Source organism: Nanorana parkeri, unplaced genomic scaffold (assembly GCF_000935625.1).
Source record: "Nanorana parkeri isolate BGI_ZX_2015 unplaced genomic scaffold, ASM93562v1 scaffold418, whole genome shotgun sequence".
Classification (NCBI taxonomy): Eukaryota; Metazoa; Chordata; class Amphibia; order Anura; family Dicroglossidae; genus Nanorana; species Nanorana parkeri.
The window spans coordinates 28,402-39,285 of record NW_017306686.1 but is presented as its reverse complement, the minus strand read 5'-3'; the positions used below and the strand labels follow the sequence as shown (position 1 = coordinate 39,285).

Below are 10,884 nucleotides of genomic sequence, written 5' to 3'. Positions count from 1 at the left end.
CCCCCCCAGAAGACCCCTTATACACAGAAGACCCCCTTCAACATCAGGACCCCTCTGTACACCAGGAGCCCCCCTTTCTTTCAGGAGCACCTTTCACATCAGGATCCCCCTTCATATCAAAGCTCCTCCTTCATATCAAAGCTCCTCCTTCACACCAGGAACCACCTCTTAACATCAGGAGACCCCCTTCACACAGAAGACCCTTTCACATCAGGAGCCTCCTATCCATCAGAGTCCGAGGGGAATGTCTCCACTGCTGGTGCATGAATGCCCTTTGTCTGTGTTCTAGCCACCAAGAATGGAAGGTGGCATGGGTCGCATGCGTTCTACCAGCCAAGGACGCTAGGTGGCAGGAGTAGCCTGTGTGCTTCGTGCACAAAAATACGGGACAAACTGCGTCCCTCACTGAATGAACACAGTGTGCAGCATTTAGCCTGAAATCCAGGACGATCCCATATTTTACGGGACGGGTCGCAAACCACTCCAGAACAGATGTCCCCGTTGGAAGGTTTCCATTGATCTCCTATAGAATCCGGGATATCCCATCACCTCCTGTATACGCACATGCATAGTACTAGTGGAAGCCGATATCAAGATGCAGGTGCTTATAAGACTGGTTGTAAGTAAAAGTAAATAATTTATTGAAAGTAGAACTGAAGTCTTCTACAAAAAACTGAGCAACAGCCCCACCCCCCCAAAAAAATCCAAACTCTAAAAATTATTGTACTAGCACAGAGACCCAGTGATGACATCACTAGGTCCTCCCACATATTTTTGGATTCCACTTTATTAGCATTATTATACATAACTGGTTTTTGGTTTGGCAGCTCCGTGTCACCTAAATCTTCTATCCTCAGTACATGAGCCTAAACTCCACACACAGGGAAGAGAAGGGGTTGTGAAAAGAGCTTCCCAGATCGGAGTATTACCTGCAGAAATCTGGAGGGACCATCCCGTACACATTAATGGTATTGCAGAGTTCTAATGCGATGGACATGGTGAACCATCCGGTGCTGAGCCAAGTATTCGAGATCTTCCTGGAAGGAAATAATAGACACACATTACTTCCTATTGGTCACACGGATTACTACAGAGACACAGCTGAACTTGTGGGGGGCACAGTCCTAATTTCAGGTTGTTTTTTTATAATGAAGTATAATAGGCGCATGTATAATAAAGAATGGCCTGCATCTTACGACCCATTCATATAATGCAGGTCGCGGTGTGGAGAGTGGCGGTGTCCTTCAGAGTTCGCTCTGCTTAAAGCAGCAGGGAGAACTCGGTGATTGGAGGAGAGGCCAGTCACATGACCAGCTCCCCAACCCCATCTAATTTTCTGATAAACCAGTCATGAGAGGAATAAAGGAGCCGCCATTGCAGATCTCCATTTTAATAATGAAGCCATTGCATCAGCATGGCAACCAGGAAACTGGCATTTTTTCAGCAGAGCACATCTCCGTCATTGTTATATTGTATTAAGTCTGGATGCCACAAGCTCTTAAAATGAATCAGAAGCCAAAACTATTTGTTGCAGATAAAGTAGGGAAGGTTTAGAGTCCCTATTAGGTTCTATAGACGAGATTCACCCTCTATATGTGTCCTGGTGATAGGAATCATCCAAAAATGTAACATTGTCACCAGGACAGGAGTAGCTTTCAATGGGAATAATTCTTCTGATAACAACTAAGATGGGAGAAATTTGCTGTCACTTCCTGTTGTGTCTCTGGGGCAGGAAGTAAGGGGAAATGAGACAAAAAAAAAACACCAATGACAGATCTATTTTCTTACTATTCTCCAAAACTATTGACACAATAAAGTGATGTAACAGGACTCAGATTGACATGTTGCCTCAGATTACAAAGCAATGAAGCTGCAGCACTGAACCTGTTCTAGCAGATAGGGAGCTCGGACATGGCACGGTCTCACTGCTCGGCTGGCTGGACGGATGGACGGAGGGAGGATTGGACACGTACCTGCAATCCGATGCTCTTCTCCTAATAACACTAATACACTAGATAGTGGCCTGCCTCTCCCATCACCATCCAAATTACAGGGACTGACCGAAAAACACAGAGTCCATCTCCAAAAAGCATGAATTACCTAATGGCTTGAGCACTGTAATTACAGCGCATGAGAGGGATCCGGAGCCCATTACTGAGCAGACTGAAGTCCACATTCTGGGTATGGATTGTGCCGGGCGGAGGAATGACAGGATCACTGCAGGTAAAGGGAGCTGCCAATGGCCGCCAGAAGACAAGGCAACCATACTGCAGTGACAACTGACACATAGCCAGGAGAGAGACAGCCAGGAGAGAGAGCGATGAGACAGCCAGGAGAGAGAGAGACAGCCAGGAGAGAGAGCGACAGCCAGGAGAGCGAGAGAGAGACAGACAGGAGAGAGAGCTAGGAGAGAGAGCGATGAGTGAGCCAGGAGAGACAGCCAGGAGAGAGAGCGACAGCCAGGAGAGAGTGAGAGGAGAGACAGGAGAGAGACAGCCAGGCGAGACAGTCAGGAGAGAGAGAGGAGATAGCCAGGAGAGAGAATGAGGAGAGACAGCCAGGAGAGAGAGCGAGGAGAGACAACCAGGAGAGAGTGAGAGGAGAGACAGTCAGGAGAGAGAGCGAGTAGAGGCAGCCAGAAGAGAGAGCGTGAGAAGAGACAGACAGGAGAGAGAGCAAAAAGAGACAGCCAGGAGAGACAGCCAGGGCAGAGAGCAAGGAGAGAGTGAGGAGAGACAACCAAGAGAGAACAAGTGAGGAGAGACAGCCAAGAGAGAGATCGAGGAGAGACAGCCAGGAGAGAGAGAGAGCGTGAGAAGAGACAGCCAGGAGAGAGAGCAAGAAGAGACAGCCAGGAGAGAGAGCAAGAAGAGACAGCCAGGAGAGACCGAGGAGAAACAACCAGGGGAGAGAGCGAGGAGAGACAGCCAGGGCAGAGAGCGAGGAGAGACAGCCAGGGCAGAGAGAGAGCAAGGAGAGACAGCCAGGAGAGAGAGAGGAGAGAGCCAACAGAGAGAGGAGAGACAGCCAGGGAAGAGAGTGAGGAGAGACAACCAGGAGAGAGAGCAAGAAGAGACAGCCAGGGTAGAGGGTGAGGAGAGACAACCAGGAGAGAGAGCAAGAAGAGACAGCCAGGAGAGAGAGCGAGGAGAGACAGCCAGAAGAGAACGAGTGAGGAGAGAGAATGAGGAGAGAGATAAGTCTTGTGCCCTTCAAGACTTATCTGCACCCTGTGTTTCAGACACCTCCGTGCTCCCCGAGTTCCAGCGTCCCTCCATGCCCCGTCCCTCCTCTATACACTCAAGTTGGATCAGAACCTCGTGGTTGTCCCTGTCCACCTGGCATCATGACATCTTGTGCCAGCTGACCTGAAACCCGGACACAGCACATGCAAACCTAAGCCCACTGCTTGCATCAGTGCTGAGGGCTCTTGAACTCTTTGAATCATGGAGGCTCAGCATCTCTTGTGGACATTACCTAGCATGGTCCGCATGCAAATACAGCCCACCCAGGAAAGCCCACACCTCCAGACCGACACCCACCCGTCAAGACATTTCGATATTTGCATAACTCCTCCACTCTGCTTGCATCTGGGCTGAGTGCTCTTGAGAGTACTGAGGCAGGGTCCTGTGATATTTTCAGCAAGCTATGTAGAGCACCAACCCGGCCCCTCCCACCAGCTATGACATCACTGGCTTTAAAATAAAGTATATAATGAAAACAGAAAGGTTTTATTTAAGCATGTTCATAAAGGGGAGGGGCCAGGGAAGGCAGACTCAATGTCACCTCTAAAGGTACATGGAGGTCGATGTAGGAGCCTCTTGTAAAGACACATTCACGGTTTATTAATAGGACTGTCATGACAGGTTTACTTTAAGGTCTTATTATACAAAGTAATGCAATGTAAGGAGGAGGCGAGGAGTATTTATTACCTGTCTTGTTCCATTATGACTCTACGGGTTGCTGATGGATCCATTGTATGCAACAAGAAACGTTCCATTCTGTTGTACGGCCGCCGCCATCAGCTGGTAATAAGAGGCTCGCGTAGCCCCGGCCCGGCTCATTTATAAACAGCCAATGATGACGAGGACGCACGGGGGCCAATTATTTAGCCAAGGAAGGTCTTCATAAATCTAATTTCCCAATACGCTGCACTGCACTGGAAGCACCCACCTTTCCTTCTTCACCCGGGGGCAGCCATTATATATCCTTGTTACTGACACAATTCACTGTTTTCATTTGTAGCACATCGATTGCAGTAGTTAAAGCCGAGCTTTAGGCAGGTATGAAAGACGCAAATGAATGCAGCTCTGTGATCAATAACTCATCATTAAATGTGTTTTTTCAATGCAAGCAGTGTAAGTACCTGCATGCGACCTGGTATAGGCCTCTTACAGTCCCTGTACAGCATGGATGGAATGCAAGAGGAAGCCGCACAATGAACCAATCAGTTCAAGAAGAGTGCTGATAGTAGGTGACAGCAGAGTGATGGAAAGGTGGGCTCATCACTGTTCTGCTTCTCCTTTCCCTGTCCAGTCACAGGCTGGTGGGTGGGTCCAGGAAGACCTGTATGTTGAATATTACTGGCTGTCAGACTGAGGACATCTAGTGGCAGAAAAAAAGTATTGCAAGGAAAATCTGTGCACTGAAGGTGAATATTGTGGCAACATCTCGTTATTTAACCCTTTATTGGGCTGTTTTTTATCTTGCTATTTTTGGCCAGAGTTCTGCGTTTATGGATAGCTTTGGATAGTGTAAAGTCGTTTTGGTGTCACCCCTCCTCTTAAAAGTCGGGCACATGGTCATGGACAGCGTCATGAGAGAGCGAGAGATGGGGACCCGGCCCCATATCTGATCCCGCCGGGTCAATATCACCTCCTCTCTATGCCGGCGTCCACCACCAAGATGGCCGCCGGCAATGAAGTACAGCACCGCGCATGCGTGATCACTAGACATGTGCAAAACAAAAAAAATTGTTTTCAGACGAAACAAATTAAAACGAAAATCATTTTCATTCGCTTTGTCAAAGGAAAAAAATTTTTATGTTGTTTTTCGGATTCAGCGGCAATGAGACTCCAAATCCAAAAAATGAGCTTCGGCCATTTTGGAGTATATCTTGGTATACACCAAGATGGCGGCACCCGCATGTTCGAGCAGGTGCTGCCATGGTGGCGCGCCGGCGGGTGATATGGCCATTGCTCGTGCAGTGAGTGATGTCACCGTCATGTGACATCATACACTCCGCCTTCAAGATGGCGACGGGCATGCACAGAACATGCCGGCGGCCAATATGGCCGCTGGCGTGTTCTGCAAACTAATTTATGTATACCCGAATATAGTTTTCGTATAATCCGGCATATAATACATTTGTTCATTCGGATTTTGGACGAGCCGCCGAATCAACTGATTTTCGTTGATTTGCAGGTTCGTCCGAATCCGTGTGCACATGTCTAGTGATGACGTCACACCACAGACGTCATAATGCATGCGCAGCGGCGGCACTGGGCCGCCACTGATGGAGAAGAGGGAAGCTAGAGGTCTTCTGTAGTCCTGTCCTAGGGTGGCACCCCAGATCCTCCATAGATACAGTACGGTAAGTGAGCGTTGCCCCCCTCCCCCAGAACAGGAAGTGTGTTACTGGCAGGATCACCAGGTGAAAATAAAGGGAAATAAGGAAATCTAATGCAGCCACCATATATGACATTTCTTGTTCTTGGCTCTTATATAAAGGTCCCGTTCCCCTTTAAGTGTTGGGTTTAGCGTGACGCCCCCCTTTCCTAATCCTCGATCCGCCGCTATTTTCACATTTAACTGCAATTAACGCAAATGCTCCTTTCTAATTTATAATCTTCCATCCCCCGAGGTATTCACTAATGATCTTTTCTATAATAATTGTGATTGTTTTTCCCCGAGATTTCTTCTGTTCAAATATAAATTAACTATTTGCGACGATTATGTGGCCGTCGCGGAATATGTCCTGCGTCGCCTGCGGTTTTCCTTCCATCTCACCCGACGTGATCGCAGCTATCTCCTGAATCTGCAGATTGTACGTGGAGAAGTATTTGTTTCGGATGCCGGCGCTGTGGATGGAATACGATTTGATTCCGCCATGTTGCGGCTGATCATGATGCATTTATTTTTCCTTCAAGGGGACTTCTAGCCTCTGTAGCTGCACTCGCACTGGGCGCGGAACGTTCCCGGTTCCATTGCAGGCACGCTACAAAGGCCGCCAACATGGTGCTCGCTGTACTACATGGAGCTAAAGAGAACCTGTGGTGGAAGCAAGCATCCAATCCTGATTATTCTATTTTATCATTCCTCTGCACAGATGCAGACGTCTCATCGCAACCTCGGCACTCCAGCTGTTGTGGAACTACAAGTCCCATGAGGCATTGCAAGCATTTGACAGCCACGGGCTTGAATCCCAGATGCATGATGGGATATGTAGTCTGACCAAAGCTGGAGTGCCGAGGTTGCCTACCTCTGCTCTAAACTATAGTAGCTCAAGAGCACAGCATGGAGTCTTCATAGCATACACTGTGATATCAGCAGTGGGTGGCGTGAATACTTAAAGCAGGGGCAGGCAAACTCCGGCCCTCCAGCTGTGGTGGTAAAACTACATATCCCACCATGCATCTGCCTCTGGGAGTTATGCCTGTGGCTGTCAGTCTTGCAATGCCTCATGGGATTTGTAGTTGGATCACAGCTGGTGGCCTTTGCTTACTCCTGCCGTAAAGTGTGTGTTTTGCATTACCCACATTTACCTATAAACCTCCCTCTACCCCTCTAGTTCATTCCCCAGCCCTGATTTTTACCCCTGTCACTCTTCTGTTTACCCCGCGGTCATTGATTCCTACCGCCAACCTTCACCTCAGTGCTGCGTCCTGTTTGGAGGTCACTAGGAGGAACCATTGGAGCACAGGAGATCACTACTCCCGGAAGTGGGCTTCTCATCCAATTTCGGGGAACAAGTCCCCTTTATCAGAGCGGGATTCGGCAGCAGGGGGAGGGAAGTATTTGATTTCTTCTTTTGCAGGGATATGTCTATGCCCAATTTTATTTTAATGACAGGGTCACTTTAAAGCTGGAGTTGTATAGTCCACATGGCATTCTGAGCCTCCATGGCCAAAAGAATCCAATGAATTAATGAGCCAGGCCAGGGACAGTCAGGCTGGGGGCGGGTGCTGGGGCGGAAGAACTAGGTGATGCTGGATGTTCCCCAGCCAAAAAATGAGGCAGGCTTTATTTAGCTTGCAGCAACTTTCAATGCACACTGTGAGAAACTCAGAGAGTGCAGGGAAATCAAAGTAAGCAAGACACAAGGTGAGGCTGGAGCTCAGCTTTAGGGCATCTCATGCAATTTGAATAGGCCCACAGCTCACAGAAACCAGCACCTGCCCTATTCTGTATGATGCAGTGCATTGTAATGCATGGAGGATTCACATGTGTGCATTATGGTGTGCTATACTGCAATGTATATGTGCATTAGCGTGCAATTAAAAATGAGTGGCGATGCACATATGTGTTACTGTGCGTTGTGTTGTAGCATGTGATATCGCATGCATTGTGGTGTTTACGAGTCTTTAGCAAAGTTCTTCCAGCAGAGCTGAAAGCAACACAATGCTTCCAATGTAAAAAGAAGACTACAGTGCCACCTGCTGGCTGGTTAGAAGACTGCGTGTTATTAATACGCAATATATTAGATTCACACCAAATGACCAAATGTTTATGGACTACTGACCATCACACCTATGAGACCGTTCAGAATTCATTGACGGGTGCACTTGATCTACAGTTGACTTCTGTCTGATCTAGGGTTGCCACCTGTCCAGGATTGACCCGGACAGTTCGGTTTTTGAATGCTGTGTCCGGGTTTCATGGCAGCAGAAACCCGAACTCAAGATGTCAGGCAGACAGGGGCAACGCAAATTAATATAGGGGCTACTGGCCCCCCACTGAAAATAGTCTCAATTGTGGTATTTACATATGAATAACCCGCGACTCATTCTCCCCCAAAAATGTCCACGTGTCGTTAGAGTGTTTGGGTTTCGCTTGAAGAAAAGGTGGCAACCCTAGTCTGATCTGCGGAGGGGAAGGAGTGATCATGGACAGGTAAGAGCAGCAGCGGAGGGGGCAGATTGGTGGGGGTATTTCCATCTTCCCAAATTGCCCGGGAAAGTAGAATTACCCTTTAAAACATTCATCTTGCCCCTGATCCTAATCAATAAGATCTACAAAACCGCTACACAGCCCCCTTAGGTCTCCAAGCCCTCCAGGCTATCATTACACCGAGCACGATCCATCCCCCCCATCGGGACTCACATACACATACCGTGTTTCCCTGAAAGTAAGACCTACCCCGAAAATAAGACCTAGCGTTATCTTCAGTGATTTCTGTAATATAAGAACTACCCCGAAAATAAGACCCAGTTTATATTACAGAAATCCGCTAGGTCTTACTTTTCGGGGTAGCTGCACATAAACTGAATTTTAAATGTAAAGACCGGCCGCAGCTCCCGCCCCGCCCACACGCCCGCCGGCCGCAGTCCTCCCCCAGCCAAGTAAGACATCCCCCAAAAATAAGACCTAGTGTCTTTTTTGGTGCAAAAAAGAAAATAAGACAGTGTCTTATTTTCGGGGGAAACACGGTACGAACATCATTTATTTTGATGACCCTGTCGCGGGTCCACGCCAATCCTTATTTACAAACAAATTCCCACCTGTCTTTTCCCGTCTCCTTCTTGAAAAGTTCATCGAATTGCAGCATCTTGTGGCGGGTGATGGTGTGCACTTTCAGTCGAGGTAATATCTTGTTGATGAGCTGCAGGTTATTGAACACCAGCCCCTTGCCGTCCCTCCGCATGTAGCTGCTGGGGCCCCAGAAGACGAAGACGGTGCCCTGGCTCATGTTCAGCAGTTCGTTGCGACTCCTCAGTATCCGCTGGATGCTGGAGTGCGCAATCACTCTCAGGCTGGTTTTGTTGCCGACGTCCTGCCCGTAGCCCCGCGTGGGGGCATCATTCATCCGTATCACGCACTCCGTCTGGTCGATCTTATTTCCCAGTTTACTTCCCAGCAGATGCCCGGAGCTGGTCACCAGCGCGCAACTCTGGCAGCGCATTTTCAGGGGCTGCAGAGAGAAATGTGGCAGCCGTTAAAAAACTTATCGCCAGCCGTAAAGCGGGCGCCGTAAACTCTCGTATTTCAAAGCTGGATAAGAAGAAAGAAAGAAAGAAAGCTTTTTATATCTCTTTAAACATTCTGTGCGTCCCTTAAGGTGCGTTTAGCAGCCACATGCAGCTTAATGCGCTAACATTGTTATTAATGAGGCGAGATTTCCCGTTCACTTCCAGTAATCCTAAATCAATAGAACCGCTTCATAGAAAAGAGATTCAACAAGAGAAACATTGTGAACAAATATTTTCTGTTATTTTCTTAAGGAAGAACTGCAGGAAATGGCAAAATTAACCCTTGCAGTGGGTCTACCCCAGCGCTGCAAGGGTTGGGTGCTAATCTTGGTCTAGAGGGGTGCAAATAAAGCTGATATACTCACCTGATTGTCAGTCCTGCCGCCGTGACTGCTCACCTCTCTCGCCCTCCACTCTGGTGGTGAAATGTCCAACTGCATTAGACGTGATGACGTCACAGGTCCATAGACAGCCGCAGCCTGTGAGAGGAGGCTGCGGGGAGTAGTCTAACAGCCAGGTGGGACTGAGGATCAGGTAAGTATATCTACTTTATTTTAGCCCTCAGACTAAAACAAACACTTCCAGTGCTGGGGTAGCCCCACTGTAAGGGTTAACTTCTCAAAGTCCAGGAGTTTTTCTTTAAAGACCTATTCCAGGAAATGTAAAAATTAACTCTTGCAGGCTACCCCAGCACTACAAGGGTTAACTGCTCATTTTGGTCTAAGGGGCTAAAATAAAGAGGATACAGTATACTCACCTGATCCTCATGTTCAATGCTGCTGCATTAGCCGCGATGATGTCAAGGGTCCATAAACTGCTGGAGCCCGGGGAGGCTGTGGAGACCGATCTAGAAGCCCAGTGGGACTGAGGATCAGGTGAGTATATCTTTTTTATTTTACACCCTAGACCAAAATGAGTACTTAACTCTTGCAGTGCGGGGGTACTGCCAGGGTGGATTTTTTTTAATATGCCCAGAGTTCTTCTTTAACTACTACAATTGTTAAACCTTCATCATTATCATGTTTGCTATTTGGAAAATCCAGTATAAAGGAAAAGTAATGGTGAAAAAAGACAATTCTGGGTTACATATAAAGAAATCATTTTTGACATATAAATTCATAATGGTGCCCATAACTGGGGTCGTGGCAGGGGTGTGTCCATTGCCTTTATATAACTAGGGGCGTGGTAGGGGTGTGTCCATTGCCTATATATAACTGTGGGTGTGGTAGGGTTGTGTCCATTGCCTATATATAACTAGGGGCGTGGTAGGGGTGTGTCCATTGCCTATATATAACTAGGGGCGTGGTAGGGGTGTGTCCATTGCCTATATATAACTGGAGGTGTGGCAGGGGTGTGTCCATTGCCTATATATAACTGGGGGTGTGGTAGGGTGGTGTCCATTGCCTATATATAACTAGGGTCGTGGTAGGGGTGTGTCCGTTGCCTATATATAGGTAGGAGTGTGTCCATTGCCTATATATAACTAGGGGCGTGGTAGGGGTGTGTCCATTGCCTATATATAGGTAGGGGTGTGTGCATTGGCTATATATACTTAGTGGCATGGCAGGGGTGTGTCCATTGCCTACAAAAAAATTGGGGGCATGGCAGGGGTGTGTACATGCCTATATATAACTAGGGGCATGGCAGGGGTGTGTCCATTGCCTATATATAACTGGGGGTATGGTAGGGGTGTGTC

The 10,884-nt window shown here is 48.0% G+C and overlaps 1 protein-coding gene across 1 annotated transcript in view; it reads right to left on the bottom strand.

Moving 5' to 3' along the window:
- ST6GALNAC5 (ST6 N-acetylgalactosaminide alpha-2,6-sialyltransferase 5) overlaps positions 1 to 10,884 on the bottom strand; it is a 42,658-nt gene that overhangs the window by 10,091 nt on the left and 21,683 nt on the right. Inside the window, exons 2-5 of the mRNA XM_018559859.1 lie at positions 9,946 to 10,035; positions 9,554 to 9,680; positions 8,721 to 9,130; positions 930 to 1,037 (exon numbers count right to left, since the gene is read on the bottom strand). Of these exons, the coding sequence (XP_018415361.1) occupies positions 930 to 1,037; positions 8,721 to 9,130; positions 9,554 to 9,680; positions 9,946 to 10,035 (735 nt within the window). The remainder of the gene's footprint in view (positions 1 to 929; positions 1,038 to 8,720; positions 9,131 to 9,553; positions 9,681 to 9,945; positions 10,036 to 10,884) is intronic.